At 48.9% G+C, this 22,746-nt stretch overlaps 2 protein-coding genes across 7 annotated transcripts in view; both read left to right on the forward strand.

The window, feature by feature from the left end:
• Positions 1 to 673: 673 nt before the first annotated feature.
• CETP (cholesteryl ester transfer protein) lies at positions 674 to 11,306 on the forward strand. Its single transcript, XM_080551953.1, has 16 exons — positions 674 to 1,008; positions 1,828 to 1,942; positions 2,742 to 2,876; positions 3,403 to 3,473; positions 4,482 to 4,569; positions 4,670 to 4,739; positions 5,309 to 5,369; positions 6,005 to 6,096; positions 6,369 to 6,548; positions 6,973 to 7,023; positions 7,362 to 7,529; positions 8,415 to 8,482; positions 8,603 to 8,645; positions 8,729 to 8,798; positions 9,149 to 9,234; positions 9,351 to 11,306. The coding sequence occupies exons 1-16, from the start codon at positions 768 to 770 to the stop codon at positions 9,423 to 9,425; spliced, it is 1,614 nt and encodes a 537-aa protein (XP_080408079.1). The 5' UTR covers positions 674 to 767; the 3' UTR covers positions 9,426 to 11,306.
• Positions 11,307 to 11,447: 141 nt separating this feature from the next.
• NLRC5 (NLR family CARD domain containing 5) overlaps positions 11,448 to 22,746 on the forward strand; it is a 55,818-nt gene continuing 44,519 nt past the window's right edge. For 4 of the 6 annotated variants that reach the window (XM_080551945.1, XM_080551949.1, XM_080551950.1 and 1 more), the window contains exons 1-4: positions 11,448 to 12,404; positions 17,356 to 17,546; positions 17,996 to 18,296; positions 20,194 to 20,256. In XM_080551945.1, coding sequence (XP_080408071.1) covers positions 17,541 to 17,546; positions 17,996 to 18,296; positions 20,194 to 20,256 — 370 coding nt within the window. In that variant the 5' untranslated portion in view covers positions 11,448 to 12,404; positions 17,356 to 17,540. Of the gene's footprint in view, positions 12,405 to 12,427; positions 14,228 to 17,355; positions 17,547 to 17,995; positions 18,297 to 20,193; positions 20,257 to 22,746 lie in introns of those variants that run through there. The other 2 variants (XM_080551946.1, XM_080551947.1) reach the window with 2 other exon arrangements.

The raw sequence follows: 22,746 nt of genomic DNA on the forward strand, positions 1-22,746 counted from the left end.
AGGTCTCGCCTTCCACTTGCGAAAGGTCCCGTGGGGGAACTTGTTTGTGGGAGTCTTACTGGGGAAATAACCAGGCTCTTTTTTTTTTTTGGCCCTGGATCTCATTTTGTGGTTGGCCCCAGCACTGCAACAAGGTTCGGAGTCAGTGGTGTGCAGGGTGGGTATGCACCAGGAGCAGGTTTGAATCTGGGTTTCTAAAGTTTCCTAAATAGCAGTGGAGGGGCTAGGTGCATGACAATGGGTTCATCCTTAGCTGGAAGGCAGCAAACTAGAGGCAATCCACAAATCCATCTGAGGGGCAGAAAGCCTCCCAGCCCTGTGCTCACGGAGCTCTGCAGGGATGTGGTCTCACAGCAGCAGCCCCGGCACAGCACGCCTCGATTTTCCCACTGTGTGCCTAAAATCGCGGGGTGTGTGGGGGGGTGGCTGATAGCGCAGGCTGGTGGCTTTCAAAGAGCACTTTGCTGAGAAGTTGCTGCAGGAATACAAAATGTGGAATACTTCTGTGCAAAGAGCAAACGAACTGGCTGGAGGCAGAGTGTGAGGCTGCTCCCTCGCCTGTATCCCACTCCAGCTCCGTACCCAGCTTTCTCCACCACCTCCGTGCAGCGTCCCCTGAGTTATGCCGTCTTGGCAGGAGAGCCACGTCCTGCAGCCCAAGCGCCAGCTGCAGGAGGAAGGCAACGTGCGACTTGACGGGGGCTAAGGAAACTATAGGAAGATGAGGAAATGTGTGATGAGGTTTTGATAACTGGAGGAAGCAGGTCATGTCCTGCTTTGAACAAGCTCCGCTTGGAGGTATGAAAGCAGCCTTGGCCGGCCAAGAATCAGTCACTTCTCAGCGCTCTCTGCTCCATCTGAGGATGCTCTGGGCTGGCAGGATGAGGCTGGGGACCGTCGGGATCTTGCTAGCGCTCGTCCATACAGCAGCAGCCTGCGAGTTTGGGCCAGTCCCTTACAGAGTCACGGGGATCGTCTGCAGAATGACCAAGCCCGCGGCATTGCTGTGTAAGTGCCCGCTGTGCGGGACTGCGTTTTTCCCCCTCCATCAGAAGTTAGTGATGGCAGATCAGCCAGGTGAGGGGACTCCTCGCTTCCCTGACTCTCAGGGAAACTGCTCTTCTGGCAAGGTGTGGTGTTACCTGCCTGGGAGCACGTTAAACCACAGGCACCTGGATGGTACGGATGGTACCACAGCCTGGTGGCACGGAAGATCTGGAGCAAACCAGTGGTGGACTTTTTGCCTCACGGGAATCTTGCCTCTTGGGGATCAGTCTACAGAAGGGGAGAAGTGAGGGGTTTCTCTACTGCTTTTTTTTTTAATTTCTTCTTTTTTTTCCCCCCTCTGTTTATTGGTTGTTTCTGTTTTTTCAAGGGTTTGGGGGCTTTGTGGGTGGGGGAAGAATTAGTACTTCTGCCAAAGGTGGGCACAGCTCTAGCCCATCCTCTCTGATGATAGTACATGCATAAGAGCGGGTATTTCTGGAAGGAAAAATTCCTGCCCAAAACTTGTCCCCTGCCTAAGATATGTGCCTGAGGCTGGTACAGGCTGGATAGTTTTAGGAAAATGGGTACAGAAAGTTCAGTCTCAGAAGCTTTTCCTTGGAGCCCCAGCAGCTGACTGTAATCTCTGCAAGCAGCAACAGAGCAAAGCACAAGGGCAAAGTCAACGGCTTGTGCTGTGCAAAGAGAAGAACAGCTTTGACCTTGCCAAAATCTGCTGTGCTGGTACAGATGTGGCGTGTGCTTTAATCGCAGGTGCAGACCTGATTTTGCAGCTAGAAGAGGCTGCACTTTGCTATCTTTGCTCTTTTCTTTCACCAACAGTGAACCAGGAAACAGCACAGGTCATTCAAGCAGCATTCAGAAATGCCAAGTTCCCAAACATCACGGGGGAAAGGTCCGTGCGGCTCCTCGGCAAGGTGGCTTACGGGCTAAGCAAGTGAGTATCGCTGCGCCTCTGGGCTGGGGCGCCGCGGGCTGGCGGAGGGCAGGGAACATTGGCCTGGGAAGGGAGCTTTGGTCCAGTAATTGTTTGAGAAAGCAAAGACAGAGATGCACTTTCTCATCTGTGCCTTTCAGACAAGTCATTTGCATGTGAAGGTTTAGGCTGTTCATGCGCTGTTTAAGAGCTTTTCCAGCTCCCTGGGAAGACAGCGAGGAGCCACAGAAGAGCAGGTCTCTGCAAATCAGGACAGGGAGTGCTGTCCCTGGGCTGGAAGGGGCTGTCCAGCTCTCAGGGCTGTTGTCGATAGATGGTGCCAAGGGCTCGTCCTGTGCTGAAACACCCATCTGCACAGTGTAGAGTGGACTTGCTTTGTGGCAAGGACAGCTGGGTTTCACAGTGTTACTAACGGGGGTTATTTGGAAATGACAAATGCAATGATGCAAACATGGGGTAGATTTGACTGCTGCTGAAAAAGAGCACTGCAATAAAACAGAGGTTTTTACGAAGCACATTGCTGTGTGTTTCCAGCTTCAAGCATTCAAGCGATCCCTACATGTGTAGGGAAGTGTGTAGCAGGGGAGGAGCCGTGCACCGAGGCTGAGTGAACGCAGCCTTGCAGCTGTGTGCAACCCCTTTGCTCTGTCAGAGCTCCCCAGTGCTCCCCAGAGCTGGCACAAATCCCTCAGAAACCTCAGGAGCAAACCTGTTGCACCCAGTCATAGAAAGTGCCCACAGGGCACAAACTCCTTTTTTTTCTTTTCTTTTCTTTTTTTTTTTCTTTTCTCATTTTTAGCATCCAGGTCAATGATTTGTCCATAGAGCAGAGTGAGGTGGAGCTCAAGGAAAACGATGCCATTGACATTGCCATTAAAAATGTGACGGCCTTCTTCAAGGGCACCCTGACCTACGGCTACGCCGGGGCCTGGTTGTAAGTACCCGGGGGCTGAGCACCACAGCCCTGGATCCTGCCACTGCCCAGGCAGAGGCAGCCCACAGCATGGGTGAAGGTAGAGGGGCCGTGCTCCTCTGGCTCCCTCGCAAAGGGAGCCTGAGCAAGGCAGTATTTTATATGCCAGCAGTGCTGCTTACCCCAACCGCTCTTTTCCTCATGTCACTTTTTGCCTTTCTGTCCCCACCATTGCCTCTTGCATGAGATGAAAAGGCTAAAATGTACAAGCTGGCTTTTTCCCTCCCCATCATTGCTCTGTAAATGTCATCTGTGTGCAGTACACATGGCCTTAATGCTCCCATTCTCTTAAGTGGTGGCTTGCAATGGTTTAAAGCCAGATTATTTGAGGTGGGCTGCTGCATGCCAGGGTTTTGCACACCACGGTACAAGGAACGATGTAAAAGGTGCTACGAAAGAAACTTGCCCTGTGGCTAGAGTGCAGTCAGGAAAAGCTGCTCCCACGTGCGTGTGCCGTTGATAAATCTCCTCTCTTCTGTCCTTACAGTCTACAGCTTTCTCATTCAGTTGATTTTGAAATTGAGTCTTCCATCGACCTCCAGATAAACATTAAATTGAGTAAGTAACAGCTGGGGACCACGAGCCATAGGGACCTTTGCACGGTTGTTTCCACCCAAGCCGCAGCCGGGGCTGGGAGGGGCAAGCAGGGGCTGGCTCCATGCACCTCGGTGGGGACCAGGTGGCACCTGCCTCTGCCTCCCTGCACACCGGGCTGGAGACAATGTGGCCCTCAAAGAGCTCGTAATCTTAACAGCCCAAGAGGAGGGAGCTGGTACAAACCATTTCAGCAAGGTAATGCTGGGCTGCACCAGCAGAAAGTGAAGAACTGCCTGGCCTTCTGGAGTGTCTTCAGGATCAGCTGTTCATCTCCTGCAGTTCGGGATGACTCGAAAAAAAACCACTGGGATGTTTCAAATGAGTTTGCCAAATTATGGCTTTGTTGCAGGAGCCTTGCACATCTGTACAGTCCGCTTTTTCAGCTCTCCCTAGGTCAGGCCCAAGGAGTGCTCAGGGAAATGAAGTGTTGGCTTTGGGAAGGTTGACAGTACAGGGCTTCCACCAAAAGGGAACGGGCAATCCATACTCCTCCACCTCCCATAAGGAGCGAGAGGGATTTGGATTACTACACGTGCATCGAAATGCATTTCCTGTCTCTGGTAAGCTCCTGGGGAAAGCAGCATGAAGCCACGTATATTGCAGTATATTGCAATTTCCAAACTTTTTGCAATATGACTTAACCCGCTCCCCGCTCTGGGTTGTGGGCGGCATGCAACTGTCCGGGTTCTGCTGAGTGACGTTAGGACACAACCAAGTCCCCGACTGTAGGACTTGGCGAAGCTGTGCTGGACTCTGGCAGCTGAGAGCAGAAGCCTCCCTCTGCATGCAAAGTACCCCCACCTGCCCCTACTCTGCAGGGTCCCAGATCTTTTGGAAACCTCCATCAGGAGGTGCAGGGAGCTCTGACAGTCCTCCTGCAGCTCCAGGTCAGCGGTGTCTGCTAAGTGTACTCCTCTCTGTCTCAGGAGTAAGTCAGCTACTTCTTTTCTTTGTCCTTATCCCGTGCAGTGTGCCAGGAGGAGCAGGTGGCTGCTGATGCTTCAGACTGCTACCTGTCATTCCACAAACTGACACTTCACCTCCAAGGAGACAAGGAGTGAGTCTGGTCCCCTCCAGAACAGGGACTCACGTGCTCAGCCACTGGTCCCGCTGCGGGACCGCTGGCTCTCCCTGACCACGCTCCCTGTCTCCCGCAGGCCAGGCTGGTTGAAGCAGCTCTTCACAGATTTCATCTCCTTCACTCTGAAGTTTGTTCTCAAGAGAGAGGTAATATGGAGGAAAGGTTGGCTTGTGCTGCATGTTCCTCTCTTCATATATGCCTGCAAGATAATAGCAACACACTTAATGACAAATAAAAAAAGAAAAAAAGGCTGTGCTGACGGTGCCGGACCCTGACTGCCAGCCCCCAGACCTCACTGCGATGTCCAGCTCTGCCTCAGCTGCCCAGAGAGCCCCTCCTGGCCAAGGTGCCACTGGAGGTGGCCGTGTCCCCATCCCACAGTGGGCTCTGATTCCCTCCCAGCCCAAACCTTCCTCTGCTACAAGTGTGACTCAGAGGCTCAGGTTGTGCTGGTGCACGTGGAGGAAGGACAGGCTCAGCAACACCTGCCTACACCACCATGGGGCTTTGTCCGCACCCCTGTGAGCCCTTCAGGCCCCCCTTCCAGAGGAGTGGATTGCAGGGAGCAGGTTTGAACTCCACTGCCACCAAGTGAAAGGAGTGGGGTTGTGCCAGTATGACATAGTCACTCAGGAGACTGTGGGTCATGCCTACAGACATTGCTCAACCCCAAATCCAACTTCCCCTTCATTTTTTCTTTTCTTTCCTCTTGTAGGTGTGCAAAGAGATCAATTTTCTTGCCCAGGTGCTGGCCAATTTTGTACATGACCTAGCAGGTAACTATCCTTGTTTTTCTGCTTGCTTTCTTTACATATAGCTCTTAACGTTCGAGCCCCAGCAGGGTGGATGTAACCACATCCACCAAAAAAATCTATTGAAAAGTCTGTATGGGATGCCAAGCTCCCAGACAACAGCAAAATAAACCTTGGCGATCTTATGCTATGATTTTCTACACCAGGTTGATGTTAAGGGTGATTGCACTGGTTCAAAGACGTTTCAGTTCCTAACGTATTTCTCCTTCATTATTTAATGATGAGAGATGCAGGATAGCTGCAGGAGTGATGTTAGTTAGAACAGGAGCATGCTTTGGAAACTAGGGCTGAGATATTGCAGCACCTTTATTGACCTGCGGAAGATTTTTTGACAGTTCCTAGTCCCAAATGTCACGGAAAAGCGGCAAAGTGTAAAACTGAGTAACTATCTCTGTGTCCCAGTGGAGAAAGTAAACCACAGTGAGCAGTGGAAGGATCAGCACTAGCAGTCAGAGGAGTGGGACCCCCCGTCCCATCCTTGTGCACGTTCCTCTTGTAACGCCCCAGTCACCTTCTGCAGCAAGCCCTAAAAGAAAATGCTGCAAGTTCTGCTTAAAGTGATATTTCCGATGTGAGCTTTTTGTGTTTTATTCTGGCAGCAAATTTTGTTCGGGATGAGGATATCGGACTTGATATCTCCCTTGCATCAGATCCTTTAATAAAAGCAAATTACCTAGAATCACATCACAAGGTAAAGTAACCCAGGCTCAGAGACAAGAGGTTTTCTGCTCGTGGTGTTAGCGGCAGGGCTGGGAGGGGCTGGCTCCTCACTGCAGGCAGTGCTTCTGTGCTGCACCCAAGGGTGTCTGCAGCATGGGCTGATCGCAGCCTTGCAGCCAGCCAAGCAGCTCGTTCCCTGCTCTGAGTCCAGCCAGCCAGCCCTTCACCTTGCGATGACTAGTGGAAGATGAAGGTGTTGACAGGTCATGTTTCCCTGCCACATGTCCTTGCTTGCTTTTAAAGGGCCTTGTCATGTACAAGAACTACTCTGATGTCTTCAGTGACTCCGTTTACTCCCCATCACTGCTCACCGAATCCCGAATGCTCTACTTCTGGCTGTCTGAACACATCCTCAACTCTCTGGCTTCGGCAGCTTTCTTAGATGAACGCCTGGTGATGACCATCAGTGGGAAGAAGTTGCAGGTGACTTTCAGGGGTGGTTCCCTCCTTACCGTCACATAGCACTGTATTTTGGGGGGAGAGTAAAAATTCTCTAAACTTTGGTTTTTGGTGAATGCTGATTTCTGTAGATTGAAATCCACAGCCAGTCACTACACGTGAACCTGATCAGAAACAGGTACCTTCTTAGCAAGTACATGCTACCAGGCAGTGCTATCCCCTAGAGTGATAACATCGGCTGATAGAAAACTTCTTTTCTGAGTTGTAAAGGGACATGAATTTACATAGGAGTACTGAGGTAGAAAGGGGGTGAATTCAGGAGAAACCATCCCTCTGGACATGCTGCTAGCCACACATCCATGCTCTGCCCCATCCAGGCTGGACTGGGGCTAACCATAACCTCCTCTTACATCTTTTTTTACAACCTGTTTCTGGTTTGTTTCTGAAGGAGCTGTTTGAAATTGAAGACACTGAAGTGCAGCAGAAGGCGGTGCAGTTGGTAACTTTTGATTCTATTCAGAGCATTTTGTCAAACAAAGAACTTTTTAAATTGATTCATTTAAACTGTAATATCTCATGTCCTTCCCTCAACAACTTAAGAGTCTTGGCTGATGGTGAAACGAGGGGTTGAAGGAGAAGTTGTTGTGCTTTTTTGAGGATTTCTCCACCCTCCATGTTGACACAGCTTCACTGAAACCCATCTGAGCCGTTGGGCTTAGAACAAGTGGAGGAGGAGTTGGGAACTATAAAGCGGATGTAGATGTGTGGCAAGGTTTTATGAAATTGGGAAGCAGCATGGCAAAAACCTTACTCTTCTCTTGCTCTTTGTTTGACCAGATTTTTCAAGGCACCTCCTATAATGATTCTGTGGCCAAGGTGTGGAGCCTCACCCATCCCGAAATCTCTCTCCAGCCTGAAGGGACAGTTGTGAAGTCCTTGGTAGCAGTGGAGATCAACATCTTTCCCCCAGGAGAAGAGTCCCTGATGGTTCTGTACATGGAGAAGGTCTGTCCTTGCTTCTCCTGACTGTGAAGACCTTTGGAAAAGCTCTGTCCTGAGTCTGTACCACTCTGGGTGCTCGGGGACAGTAGCAACTAGGAACATTTTGGAAAGGGGGTGGTGGCTAACCCATGGGAAGCAGAGAAGGCGTATCAATTTCTTTCAGCACAACAGTCTCTTCCTGTGACATTTGGGGCTGGGAATGATGATAGTGACCCTGTTGGCTCAATGTCTCTATTACACCAGCCCACTGTTGGTATGCAAGGTGGTAAGAGCAGCAACACAAAGCCCTGGTGAGTCCCTATTAAACACCACATCGGACAAGGCAAAACTCCTTTAACTGCGGTATTTTAGGAGAGAACGAAAGCACCGTGGGAATGTATTTATTCTGAAATCTCCTAGTTTCCCAAATCTAGCTCTAGCCCCTGCCTAGAGGATGGTTGCCTCTGAAAGAGAAAATACAACTGTGAAGAATGCAAAGCTTTTCCTCTGTGTGCCTGTGTGAAAGTTTCTGGTTACACTGTTTTACCCCAAAGTGCTTTATACTGAATATAAGGAGGTAGCAAAAAAATGCCAACACCCTTGCTGTAATTGTAACACAACAATAAGACAGTATGCTTGTGCAGCCTTGTAATTATGGGCTGGTATGGGCACTAAATGCTGCACAAAAGCAAATCACTGTCTCAGGGTAGACCAGACTCTTTTTGGGGAGTTGTGGCATACAAATGGAGAAGGAAAACATAGACCTCCCCAGGTAATAATATCTGGAGGTGAAGCCAGAAGGATGTTAAACTCTGGCTTATAGCAAGTAAACCAGAATTTCCAGATAAGACCTCTCAGCTGTAAGGCAAGCGGAGCTACATCTAAGCGTCACTGTTCATCTTTGTGCAGGAAATCACGGTCACTATACAAGCTGCCTATGCAGAAAAGAAACTCATTTTGCGCCCTTCGGATTCCAGGTCAGTACTGAGGTTTCCTGAGTGTTCCATTGCTCCTTTTAGCCCATGTCTGAAAGCAGCACAAAAACATTTCTGCAGCTCTTCTTGACCTTTTTTCGCCCTTTTTTTCCTCCCCTTCAGGACAGAGTTTAAAGTCTTTAAATGCACAGCTGATCTAAGTGAGGTAAGTCCTAAGCAAGTATTCTTTAGGCCATTTGTTGCTAAACTACAACTTGAAAATTATTTTATCAATTGTATGACTTTCAGGATGATCAGTCCATAAGAAACTTCCTGCAGAAAATGATCTCAGTTGTCGGGATCCCAGAAGTGATTTCAAGTGAGTTTTCCCTTCAAGGAAGTGCCAACATACTTTGTAAAGCATCTATCATCAGATCTTCTAAACCTGTGTACTGAAGAAGTCCATTGATAATCCTCACAGCCTGGGGTGCTTGAGGAACATTTCACATAAATGGTGCAAGTTTCTGTTACATTCACGTGGGAAATAGGAAAAGTTTCGCCTTTGTAAATGGCTGGGATATAGGAAAATAAGTTTTCCATCAGGCTGAAGGTCATGGGGCGTTGGGGCACAATTAACTTTTGGCAACAGGCAGACAAGGTCACAGTACATGATGAGCAGCAAGCCAGGAGAGCTGTAACCATAGCTGGATGGTTTTACTGATTCCATAGGGATTGAACCAGCTTTGACCTCACTGATGAACAGCAAAGGGCTTCATTTATTTGAGATCAGAAATCCTGAGATCATCACAAGAAAGGTAAGCAGAGTTCAGAAATACCTGGCTCTTTAACCCTTCCTGGGAGTGTGGTAGTAATAACATAATACTAATATCTGTAATACTTATATAATACTTTTTTCTCTCCCGTTTTTTAGGGATACCTAATTGTACAACTTGACTTTAGCTTTCCAAATCATTTGCTGCTTGACTTCCTTCAGAAAAGATTTTAGAACTGGTCTCTTCTTGAAGGAGTGTAGGAAATTGTGTACAAACAGCAATTGCATGTGAAATGATTAAAAGACAAGCTGACTTAAATCAGCTTCTGCTGATTTTTTTTCTTTTCCCGAGAAATGCTCCAGTTTCTGTGCAATTGTATATCCACTAAGCAAAGATCTTGAAGTCTGCACCTCCACACATGCTACTGTTTCAGGATCTTTAAAGGAGATCCTAAGGAGCTTACAAGTAAGGGTTGAATTCTTAAAGGCCATTGGCACTGGGGTAGCACTCAGAGAAGCCAGCAGAAACAGGCTTTACCAATCGTTTGGTATCTCTCTTGTTACATTTTGGAAACCTAGCACCTTTTGTGCTGGTTCTGTGTTGTTTTTTTTTTGGGTGGGTGGGTGGGTTGTTTTTTTTTGTTGTTGTTTTTGTTCTTTGGCTCAACCATGAGCCAAAGAGTTCATGATTTTGGCATACTTCAGCCATTCGCGTGACGTTACCAAACTGTAAGTAAGCTCAGAAGCAGTGATATTACAGTGGTATAGCTGAAGACAGTGGAATGTGAATTTGGAGAGCAGTTTAATAAAAGATCTCATGTCCTGGCTACATTCTTTAGAGTCCAAAACATGGCGTAGAGCTCTGGGCAAATCATGTTCATGTTGTGGGGGTACTGGCCAAGCAAACTTAACAAAAGTAATAAAAATGGTAAGGAAGCCAAAGAGATTATAAGAGAAAGTATAAGTATCTATTCAGACAGCAGGTTCCTGTTTCTTTCTACTGCAATACAATGATTAATCTGAGGTGGCTCAGTTATTTTCCTGTATCAATTCATGTTTCTTTTCTTTAAAACTCATCTCATTATTTGGAAGACAGCTCAAATGACAAATATAAGAATGTAATGATCATATTAACAAAGGCAGAGGATGACATTCTCTTGTTCCAGCCTGGTGTGGAAAAGGAGGCCAGGACATCTTCCATGTACCAATTTTATAGTTTGGTCCATGGCACCCAAAGGAGGTTATCCTAAAATCATAGAACAGCTTGGGTTGGAAGGGACCTTAATGACCACCCAGTTCCAACCCCCCTGCCATAGGCAGGGATGCCACCCACTAGATCAGGTTGCTCAGGGCCTCGTCCAACCTGGCCTTGAACACTCCCAGGGATGGGGCATCCACAGCTTCTCTGGGCAGCCTGTGCCAGTGCCTCACCACCCTCTGAGAGAATTTCCTCCTAACATCTAATCTAAACCTCCCCTCTCATAGTTTAAAACCATTCTCCCTTGTTCTATCGTTATCTTACTCCAAGATCAGATGGAGCATTGGGCCTCAGACAGCTGTGTCCACAACAGGAACCGAGTGATGTGAAAGGTGTGACGCTGTGGTGTGGCAAATGGTGGCCTTGAAGGTTCCCCAGTGAGATAGGGAACAAGGTAAAGGATGTTGATTTTGCAGGTTTTAGCTAATACAGCTGTTTGTTGTATATCAACCACAAGGACAGGACTGAGACAGGGAGTATGCTGTCAGGATGACCCTAAAGACAAGGTAGGGAAAGGCTGCATGCACACAGGTAATAGAACCAGCAAGAACTGGATTGGACTGTTGAAGTCTGTCAGAGAAAGGAAGGGTCAGAAGTTTAGCAGCGAGGAAGATTTCTGACCTTCATCAAAAGACCACCATAGTATGCCAGATGACTACCCAAGGACTCTTCGCATATACAAACAGGGGTGGGAACCTATGTTAATGAGTCTGCGGAGACCTAATGAATATGCAAGAGACACAAAATGAAATGAAATGAATATGTATATATGCCATTGACATAAGCACACTGCCAATAACCCTGTGTTCGGCGGAGCGATCTGCCACACAGCTGGTGCTGTAATAAAGAATACCTGCTTAATAACTTTGGTTATTGAGTTTTCAGTGTGTCACCAGTAGAGGTGGCAACTTTCCACCTTCCTCCACCAGGCCCACTGTCTCTGCCGGCAGGTTTGGTACTGGCCAAAAGGCTGGTAGTCCGTGCTCCCTCCTGCTGGAAAGCTTTCCAGAGGTGATGTTTTCCCACTCTCCATGACCATGGGGAAAAAATTCCTGACAAGCTGGAGCCATCTGCTCTTCTTGAATGACAACCCATTAAAATGACAGAATCACAGAATCATCTAGGTTGGAAGAGACCTCCAAGATCATCTAGTCCAACCTCTGACCTAACACTAACAAGTCTTCCACTAAACTGTATCACTAAGCTCTAAATCTAAACGTCTTTTAAAGGCCTCCAGGGATGGTGACTCAACCACTTCCGTGGGCAGCCGATTCCAATGCCTAACAACCCTTTCAGTAAAGAAGTTCTTCCTAACATCCAACCTAAACCTCCCCTGGCGCAACTTTAGCCCATTCCCCCTCGTTCTGTCACCAGGCATGTGGCAGAACAGACCAACCCCCACAGAGCAGAGTACCCCCATAGAGTAGAGCGACAAGCACTAATCAAAAAGAAATGGCTGAAAAGGCACCCTTTTTTTTTTTTTTTTTGGCCGTGGGGGTGCCTCGCCCTGCTGGGGGCTGCCAGCTGGGGACATGGGGTGCGAGGGCCGAGCCAAAACAGTCACCCTGTGTGGGGAGCAGGCGCTCCACTGCTGAGGGAAGGAGCCCGAGGCAGCCTGCCCTCTTTCCCACTGCCTCCACCACAGGGTGGCTGCCGGTGAGCCTGCGGCCCCGCGCCTCGCCACCAACCCCGCCACAAAATGGCGGCCCGACACCGCCGGGCGGCGAGGAGAGCCCGGCCGCGGTCCGGCCGTGAGGGCTGTGCCGAGAGCCGCGCGTCGCCGGGGCCGGGCCTGGGGTGGAGCCGCGGTGGCGGCCCCACAGTGCCGGCCCCACGTGCTTTCCTGGAAGAGTCGCTTCCCCGCAGCGCGGCGGTTTCGCTTTCGCGGCTGCCGCAGCGGGGCAGCCCAGAGCTCACGCCGCGATGCGAGCGGGCAGGGCAGGGCAGACGACCGGGTGAGTGCTGCGGGAGGGCGGCCCCGGGAGGGAGAGGGGGGGCTCGTTGGGGTGTCGCGGCTGCGCTCTCCCTTCCTCATCCCTGTGCGGGGTCCTGGGTGCGGTATCCGCGCCCCTCCTGTGTGGCAGCATCGTGCGAGGGCGGAGGTGTCGTGCTTGGTGGGTACCCGTGGCTTCAAGTTGGGGAATGGCGAGGGGCTGGCGCCCACCGCGGCTTCCAGCTCGGCTCCTCGCCGCGTTGGCGGCACATGGGCCATCCGGAGCAGGGGCGAGTGTCGGGGCACACGCGTCCTCCGGTAACTCCTGTCCCTTTGTCCTGTCGCAGCATTGTCTGTGACTGGAAAGGTGTCGGGGCAGAGCTCCTGGCCGGCGGCTGCGGGGATCCCAGTGCAGCCCCAGCTAGTTCCTGGTGGTCTGGGGGCTTGGGGGCCTGGGCTGGCGCCTTGCTTTCCCCTCTCCAAACCTGAGGTCAGACCTGCTGCTAGAAGTGGCTTTTGTTCTCGGGTCCTCCCAACGCCTTTGGGTCAAGCTTCCTTTCTTGGGAGTGCACTGTGAGAAAAAGTGTGTCAGAAGGTGATGCATTCTGTAAGTACTAAAATCAGTTACTTAAGCAAAAAAAAAGAAAAAAGAAAAAGGAAATAAAACAAGTGTTGCAGTTTTTGCAAGCCAGAGCAACGTATCAGAGTCAGAGAAGCATGAGATAAGGGATTTTCGAGCACGTTAACTGTCAGTTTGCAGGAAGAAGGTTTGGTCCCCTTGCACTGCCAGGCCGCTCCGCGTGTTGGTAGTCCTGCAGTAACTTCTGTCCTGGCTGACACCAGCCAGGATTTCGTGGGAATTGCTGTGTGGGGCAGAGAGGGGAGATGGGGCCGTGCGCTACCCATCGCCTCCCCTGCTGCTCCTCGGCTCGGGCGCCTGCTGCCCTCCAGCCCCCTGTGAGCGCCCGTCTTCTGCCGCACTGCGCTCGAGGCATGGCAACCAGAACAAGCCTTCATGTCCCGAGTTGCAGGTGTTGCTGAATCTGTGTTGGTTTTTTTTTTTTCCTAATAAGTGTACTTGAGACAGTGTTGTGTGCCACCTTGCCTCGTCCAGGACTCTGCTGTGGACTGCATCTGGTTTTCCGTGGTAGCTTCTCAGGGCCCGGGCAGGCTGGCTTTCTCTGGCACATAGAGGGATTTTAATAGTACCTTGTTTGTCACCATGTATGTGGCCAGATCTGTATCTCTCCGTGCACACACAGAAACGTGGAATTTTTCTTCAACTCATCCATTCTCACATATTATATTCTCACTTAAACCTGGTCCAAAGGAAATACAGGTCACCTTTTTTCTCTTAGGTACGATGCAAATGTTAAATAAATATTTTTCCTTATGCCAGAATAATCAGACCTATTCACTTAAATAAAAATATCTCCATTGCAAGAGCCTTAACCAAACCAAGTAAGAGCTTACTCCAGTGAGAACGTTTGCCCTCAAATCTGATTTATTTGGAACAATCCCTAAATATTTTACCTAAATTATCATCCAGCTGTAGATATTAGAATAGGATAACAATCCTCAATTGTTTTTGTTGGGTATTTTGCATCATCTGTTGGTTTTTTTTTTAATCACAGTTGAGAAGAGGTGGGGTTGGGGAATTCCTGGCTCTTTTTACTTTCATTTTGTACGCTGTCTTTTACTCACCAAGTCCCAAAAGACACTGAAAGGCATTGTGCGTTGTGAGAGTAGTGAATTCAAGGCAGTGGACATTGTCCCCCAGCTCCCTTGTTTTTTGATTTCCCCCTTGATTTTCGGTGCTGCTGCTGCTCCATTTCTGGGCTTTTGGTAAGTAGCACATGCTACTCAGAGCACGCAATAAGTTAGTAGATTTGCAACAGGGAGCTTCACGTTTCAGTTTTATTTTTCGTATCAGGGAATGGTGTGAATGCCAAGGTGCGTGTTGGGGGGGTATTTTTGCATTGTGTTTTAGTGGGGTTTCTGCTGATGCATTGTTTTCTGGCTCTTGGGAGGATAGTTTTGTACTTCCTATCGAGCTGAGAGGCATTTTACTGTAGGTTGCTGCCCATCGTTTCTGGTGGTCTGGTGATAGTAGTAGAGCTGTGTGGTATAGTATTTGCGTTCATCTGACTTTTCAGGGTTGTTTTCTCCTTCAGTACAAGTCTATCGTTAATTCATGTGAGTCTGCTCTTTGCCTGAATGACTTACGGTTGTCATTGGTGTTAAGGTCTGATTTTTTTATTTTAAATTTTTAATGTGGTGTTATTAAGCAGATAGTTTTTCTATCGTATTGGGAATAAAGTCAGGGCATTGCTCTCTACAGATTTCTGGTTTGTGGCCAGAGAACACGTAAAATGACAGTCACTAGTGTTAACTGATCAGGCTACTGGATTTAAAGTTTGCTGTGCAGGAAGTCCTGTCGTTTTGCAGTTTGTTTCAAGTTTCAAATGGCAGTTTAAATTTGAAACATTTATATTTTGTCTTTTTAAGTATTTCCAGTTCAAACATGGTTTTCTTTGTATGTTTTAAGTGATAGGAATAGTGTTCTTTGTATAGTTGATAGTGTAAAATAAGTTTCGTAGTAAAACATTTTGAGAGAAAACTTGCAGAGTCATTTCTAGTAAGATTCACAGTTTTTCCATTTTTGGCATTACAGAAAAAGTCCAGGGAGAATGCTGATTCTAGCTAAGCTCAAGTTTCTTGCCATTTCATCAGGGTTTTTTTTTGTTGTTGTTTTCATTAGAACATGAATGACAGGCATTAGAGTATTTTTACAAATTGGTATGTTTGCCCCCATTTTGATGGATCCCAGAGCCTCCTCACATTTTATGTAACACACCTCGAAAGCATGATCTGGAATGGGAACCCAGATAGTCTTTTTTTTTCAGTGATACTGCATTATCGCATTTTACGGGGATATGCACAATAGCCAACCAGTGTCACAGTTGTGACTTGAAGAGTCAGAGATTAGTAAAAGAGCCTACAGTATCATCGGCTTTGCTCTTACCAAGTGTCTGCTTGACTTTCGGAGCACAGGAATGGAAGAGACCAGCTAGACCTTTCCCACTCTCTTAAACTTGAGCGGGACGAATGGCTTGAGCAGTTCGATCTCGCGTGCGCCAGCCTGGAGCCCTGCTCTTTGCTCCTGGGTGCACGCCATGCCCAGCAGCGAGCTGGGAGGTGATGTTCTCCCCGTGCCACGTCCCCAGGGAGCGGCAGGGCTCTGCTCTGAGGTCGCTCCGGCACCAGCATAACTCCCCGATGAATTCAGTTCTCCCTGATGGAAAGAGAGGAGACTCTTCCACCAGAGGAGAGTGCCTTTCTGTCTTCCACTTCTCTTCGAGTTCCCTGCTCTGCTGCACAGAAATCTCCCACTTTCCTCCTTGGCTGGGTCAAGAAGAAGGCAAAAATAAACAGCCTGAAAGCCTGTGGCTTACATTTAACAAAGACATCAGCATGATCAGAGTGGAGGGCTGAACACTGGCTAAGGTGGGCTCCCCAGAATGGCTCCCACTTGGTGGTGGTGAGGTGGCTGCTTGCTGTTGGGTTGGGAAGGTGGTCGCTCAAGAAGTGACACCAGGGAATGGCATTGCATGTACCGTGTTGGATTGATGAAGAAAATATGGGGAAAAATGAGGAAAAAACCAACAAAATGCTTCTACTCAATAGCGTTACCAGCTCTTTGCCTTTGTGCTGAACTAGGTTGGCCACTGTCCCGTCCCCACTCCTCTGCATACCCACTTAAACTCAGACCTCCTGGGACACGCTGCTGCTTGGTTTCGGGGCCTTCTCTCAAACCCAGGTTTTTAGAAGGTAGAAGGAGGATGCTCATCTTAGGGCTATGGGTAGCCAAAGTCTGATGCTAAACCCTGTCAGTGGCTAGAAGCTGGAGCTCTTTGACTCACTTTCTTTGTTTTGCTGTCACCCTCCTTTGCCACCGTGCCCTCAGTCCGGAAACAGAACAGTTGCACATGCAGGCTGCCTGGGGCTCGTGGGAGATGTGGGGCTCCTTGCAAAAAGGACATCCGTCAGTGTGATGGTGCAAGACTGGGCATGGGCCGATGTCTCATTCGCCCCGACCCAGAGGGCGTTCCAGCAACTGGGGGTATTTTTCCCACACCAAACATATTAGCATGCAGCAGTCTCGGACCTGGAGGGACTATCCTCTCCAGACAGCCAGGGAGTCAGCAGGGCTTCTGTTTCTCAGCCATTCGGCAAAGATGGTGATGGTAGTTGCAGTTGGAGCTGGCTTTAGACATCAGTGTAGGCAGCTTTCCTGGCAGCATGTTGCTGGGCATAGTGCAGTGGTGTGGTCCTGAAGGGGCCTTAGCCTGTGCCAGGGTGTTTGGAGGCATGCACGTGGTAATCTCTTTCCGCGTTCCTTTCCCTGCAGTTGCAGTGGCTGGACTTCAGCCAGTGCCATCCCCAGTGCAGGGAGAAACAGCTCCCTTTGCTGGCTCTGCTGAGAGGCCTGGGGATGGCACAGGGGATGGTTTCAGCCCCCTGCACCTGAACCGCTCTTGAGAGAGCTGTGTAGCCTCAGGAAATCAGCTTTTCACAAGCTTTCTGGTGTGACTGCCTGACTTGAGTAAGCTGTTGCCGCTCTGCATCGCCTTCTGTGGAGGGGATGACAGCAGCAGGTTGACAGAGATGACCAGCTCCAGTCAGGCAGTGACACCAGGAAAGCTGTGATTCCCTTGAAATGTTCCTGTAAAGGTTGTCTTCTTCACTTGCATCTTGCACAAAACTGAGTCCTGTGTTTTCGTCATACCAGTAGTAGATCCTCAAATGTTCCGACGTTGTGGTCACTGTGGGTTTGGGTTGAGGCTGCAACCCAGAGATGGAAAGCTCCGTAACTGATCTCAGGATCAAAGACAGACTTTCTAGATTAGTGACCTGTGTGATTGCCTGTGACTTTTCATATCTACAAACTGCCCTGTTGTTATTTCTCCTAGGAATCCCCACCAAGTCAGGCTACTGTGTATAGGCACACGCCATGCAGTGGGGTGATGCTGTGTGCTGAAACCCTGCCACTAGCAGATCACTCCTTTGGCATGGTATGAAGCAGAAACCACCTTTGTATTTGAATATGCTGCTGGACTGCACGTAGGACAACTGGAAGGAGGCTGACCACACAGCAATGCAGGTAGGAGAACGTTTGTGCGTGGCTTTGCTGTTGGAAGGAAGTGGAAGAGGTTGGTCACATCGTCACCACAGCAGAAACGTTGTTTATCCCCACAAAACGAATAGCAAGAATGACTTCCTGAGCCCTTTGTGCTGGGAGATATCTGGCTCTTAGAGTCAGATCACTGCATCAATACAGATATCAACAGAACTTCTCCCTGGCTGCCTCCAGAGAGACTGACTCTTATTTGCCCCTGACCCTTGCAGTACCGCAGTGTGCAGGCAAACACTGCAGGCCTTGCACCGCCTCATGTCCGGGCTAGGATTTGCCACATGACACCATCGGGGTAAGGACCAAGGGGGTAGACAGAGCCAGCAAGGGCCATGCTGGCTGAATAACGGCAGGACTGTGTGGGTGAGCATCTCTTGTTCCCATGCCCATCACTACCCTTTCTGGTTTCATCCCCCTAGCCCCTACTCCAGAATGATGATCTCAGTCTGGAAGCAGCCATAGCAAGCATCCGTCCCCAGCTGGTGGAGTTCCTCAGTCACCATCAAGACTGGCTGCTGACGACCTCCCAGCACTTCCTCCCAGGGGCCACACTGAGGGGCTTGGATGGCATCACCGACCACAGAGAAAAAGTCTCAGAGCTCCTTGACCTGCTGGAGAAAGCTGGCCCTGCCACCTGGAAACAGTTTGCACAGCACCTCTGCATGGAGTGCGACCTCCCCCTGGAGCTGGAGATCCTGCTTATGAGTTCTGCAGGAGAAGGTAATGGTGCTCAGGCCAGCTTTCTTTGACTGTCTTCAGACAGAAACAGCGCCTTGGCCCCCTGAAGCCACCAGACAAGGCTAGGCAGTGATACTGCCAGTGCCCCTGCTTATGCACTCAGTGCTTCATCAGTGAGAGGTGACAGTCCACTCCATGCCAGCAGTGGATTGGGCTTTTGCAAAAGGGGTATTAGAGCAAAAGAGAAGTCCTAGAGAATGCGGGTCGCTTCATGTATTCACTCTTGTGTGTCCTCATCCTGCTGGGTGCTGGTAGCCAGTTGAAGAGGCTGGCTGTGGTCACTCTTTCAATAACAACCATCCTGACGTGAGTCGGCTTATTGAAGTGTTGAAAGGATCTTGTGCACATCTTTGGCATGGTGTGTGCGCCCATTTGCAGCCTTGTTCTTTGTTGCTTTGTGCTGATGCTAGAGATAGAAATCAGAATCATGGAACAGCTTGGGTTCCATGACCTTTAAAGACCACCCAGTTCCAGCCCCCCTGCCACAGGCAGGGATGCCACCCACTAGATCAGGTTGCTCAGGGCCTCGTCCAGCCTGGCCTTGAACATCTCCAGGGATGGGGCATCCACAGCTTCTCTGGGCAGCCTGTGCCAGTGCCTCACCACCCTCTGAGTGAAGAATTTCCTCCTAACATCTAATCTAAACCTCCCCTCTCTTAGTTTAAAACCATTCTCCCTTGTCCAATCATTACCTGTCCAAGCAAAAAGTTGCTCTCCATCTTCTTTATAAGCCCCCCTTTTCGTATTGAAAAGCTACAATGAGGTTTCCCCAGAGCCTTCTCCAGGCTGAATAGCCCCAGCTCCCTCAGCCTTCCTTCATAGGAGAGCTGCTCCAGCCCCTTGATCATCTTTGTGGCCCTCCTCTGCACCCGCTCTAACAGCCCCACATCCTTCTTGTGCTGAGGGCTCCAGACCTGGACGCAGGACTCCAGGTGGGGCCTCACAAGGGCAGTGTAGAGGGGGACACTCACCTCCCTCCCCTGCTGCCCACTCCTGCTGATGCAGCCCAGGATGCAGTTGGCCTTCTGGGCTGCATGTGTGCACTGCTGCCTCACATCGAGCTTTTCGTCCACCAGAACCCCCAAGTCCTTCTCTGCAGGGCTGCTCTAAATGAGTTCTTCTCTCAGCCTGTCCTCCAGGGATTGCCCCCACCCAGGTGCAGCACCTTGCTCTTGGACTTGTTGAACCGAAATACCAGAGTACTGGCCTGCATTCCCAGTTGGGAAATGCTGGAAATGACAGTGAAAGGAGCTCGTGTACAAAGGCTTCCCATCTGATTTTTGGGGAGCCATGCTTCAAGACGTGATTTTGTCTGAACTGGTGGTATGCAGACTCCTTAGTTTGAGCAAGATCTCCCTCTGAAGTTTTGTCACTGCATTCTGTGGGGCTGCAGATGCTGAGTGGAGGTTCCTGGCAGCTTGAACTTCCCTCTTGCGATACACATCTGTGTGCTGCTCTGCAGTGAGGCAGAAAGGGGTCCTTGGCTAGGCTGCCAACTGACTTCGCTGAGGGTTTCATCACAGAAACACCTCCTTTGCAGGACCAGGGATGAGAAGGGCTTCCATTTCTGGCTGCAGTGTGGGTTTAGATCAGCCAAAGATGCTCACACTCCGCGTTTGCATGTATCGTACAGAAGAGTTGTTTCACACCTGCCTTGAAAGCAAAGGTTAACTGTATTATGGGGCAAACTGTGAGGAGATCAGATAGGGAACCTGAAACCTGGCTGTGTTGCATCAACCTTTATACTGAGTCTTGTTATAAACCACTCTATTTGTTGCAAGCTGCTTGCTGTTTGATTTCATCTGGTCAGCAGCACCCCAGATTTCAAAAGCAGGATGCTGACAATAACTGTGTTTAATTTCCAATTCAACTCCTTTAGGTAACTTGAGCCAGAAACAAGAAGGACGCATAGATGCGAGTGCCTGGTCTTCTGTGCCAAAAGGTAAGGCTGCAGCAAACTACAGCACTGGCAAGGTGTGGGGAAACCACTGCAACTTCAGGTCTGATTTTTCTTGTTTTTTTGCTTTTCAGATGAACGTCCCCTGTTTCATTTTCTTTCCCTGCATTTCAGAAAAGCCTTTTTAGCCCTGACTCTGCTAAGGAACCCACTCAGTTTCTCTAGCTGAGGGAATCTCCCTCTCACCCTGCAAAACCCCTGCTTTTTGCTCCTGTACTGTGGTTGGCTCAGTGGTAGGTGGAGGAAGTTGGTTTGGCTTTTAAAGAAAGATCAGACAGACTATCTAGAGTTGATCCACCAGAAACCATTCTAGAAGTGTGAGTATCCAAGCTTAAAAGAATAGGTAGTAGTAGTTCTAGGGCTTGTTTCAGGGGTGAACTTAGTACTTCTAACTCAGCCTTAGTACTTAGCCTTCTAACTGCAGATAATGAAATGAGGGATTTGTTTTCAAGATCCCTCCTCTTCCCCTAGTGCTTTGTGGTGACATCAATCACTGAATGTCACACAAAAGCCTTTGGTGCAATGTGAAGATGCTGAAGGTATGGGCCACTATGGAGAGTTGTCCCTGGTTCTTCATTTAACAGCTACTGGAAGAACTGGAGGCTGCTAAATTCTGAGTTGCCATCTCAGTCACCAGTTTTTCAGCCCAGGCCCTCGCCAAGTGAAGAATCTGACAGAAGAGAGACAGAATGGATGTTATTCTAACATCCAGCTTTCCAAGCGGTAAATGGAGGAGACTGCAGCAAAAAGAATCCAGGTCATCCACCAATTCACATTTACACAGAAAGCTGCCATCAGTTTGCTGTGTTCTGAAAAGTGTGTTGGCAGAAAACAAAGCAGCAGGAAATGAAGCCTTGTATTCTGCAGGCTGCAGTGCAGAGAAGCCACTGAGCCATCACCCTAGCAGTGCAGAGAGCAAAGTGCAAGCCTTGGGTCCTCTAGAGATGCTTAACGTTGGTGTCAGGGAGTGGGTTTGATGCTGGATTGCCCACTGGTGAAAAATAGGCAATTTGAAGGAAAAGATGCTCTTAGTTTTGCAGGGAGTGCTCCTGTTCCTGCTGTGTGAATTTGGGCACTCACACTCACATCAGCAGGAGCTTCTTGCAGAGCTGGCTGTGTTTCTTGCTGAGGTTTGACAGTGTTCTCAGTACCTTATAACTTTGCATCTTGCATTTCCTGCTCCTGGCCAGACAGAGGTAGACTTTTAGCACTGCACTTCCTGAGCAGCGATCGCTTCCTGGCTTGTCCAGCTCTGCTGGCATTACTCATTTTAATCCTTATCTCCCAACCTACCCTTTGCAATTCCAACTGTTCGTATGGTCACAGAGATGCTATTGCCCCTGCTTTTTATAGGCTGTTGGTCTCAGCAGTTGCTGGTGGAATAGAAATCTGAAAATAGTGCTGAAAGGTATTGGGACTAATTAAGAAAAGTAGGATTTATGCCACTCTCAGCTCTGCACATCCTCTGCATCTGAGAGAGCAACGTAAACAATGAGAGAATTAATAAACAGCCCGGGAAATCTGTGAGCTGTGAGTTCTCCGGAAATAATAATTCCCTTGGGATAACAGAGCTGTTTCTGTGCATTCCTGCATTCAAAGCAGATGCATCTCCCGGCCTACGGAAAGACTCGCCAGTGAGGTTGGTGTGGTCAGCCTTGGGAAATGCCAGGCAGCTTTTCATGACAGCTCCTTCCCCCAGTGCTCCCTGCTGGTACAGTGCACCATTCCTAGGAGTGTTTAAGGGAAGGTTGGACACGGATTAGTGGGTGACATTGGTAGTAGGGTGATGGTTAGACCAGATGATCTTGAAGGTCTTTTCCAACAATAATGATTCTATGATCTCTGTCTCAAATCTGCTAGGCTTCTTCCATATAATCAGAATCACTTCCTCCATGCCCTATGTAACTTTCCAGTGCTCATGGTGTAAATTTTTAATTAGGCTGTCTGCAGACCTTAATGTTTTATCTACTTCTGTTTCCTACCTTGAACCCAGAATTGAATGCACCTCTTTTTTCTTCTTTTTTTTTCTTTTTTTTTTTTCATTCCAGCAGCTGTGGTGCCAATAGGGTCACTTCCTAGGATGCTTTTTGACAGGTTGTTATGATACTTCTTAGCTAAGGTTCTGGTGTGGTTTAGCACTTACACATCTCAGCAAATCTTATGTTTAGATAAATTCCCTTACTAAACCTAACACATCTTGCAAAATACGCCTTTAAAAATGCACATTGTTTCCTGTTGAACTTCAAAGTCAAGTTTCCCCAAGCAGCTTGTACCACTGCATCTCCTTATTTCTGATGTCCCAGCTGTTGTTAACTGAGAACGACAAGATTTGGTTATTAACTGCTCTGTGAAATGCAGTCAACGTTCCAGTGTCAGATAGATGTTGAATCCTCGTATATAATCATGTGTTCCTTATGGAGGAGCAAGGCCCTGCTTAAGTTCTCTGCAAAAACACTCAGGTAGGATGAATACGAA

This window comes from Anser brachyrhynchus (genome assembly GCF_964034855.1).
Source record: "Anser brachyrhynchus genome assembly, chromosome: 12".
In the NCBI taxonomy this organism is placed as follows: Eukaryota; Metazoa; Chordata; class Aves; order Anseriformes; family Anatidae; genus Anser; species Anser brachyrhynchus.

Bases quoted from the DNA above. Each gene is read 5' to 3' on its own strand.
- CETP (XM_080551953.1), top strand. From the start codon at position 768: ATGTCCTGCTTTGAACAAGCTCCGCTTGGAGGTATGAAAGCAGCCTTG. The intron at 2,877-3,402 runs GTAAGTACCCGG...CTGTCCTTACAG, and splicing joins GGCTACGCCGGGGCCTGGTT to TCTACAGCTTTCTCATTCAG. The intron at 5,370-6,004 runs GTAACTATCCTT...TTATTCTGGCAG, and splicing joins TTTTGTACATGACCTAGCAG to CAAATTTTGTTCGGGATGAG.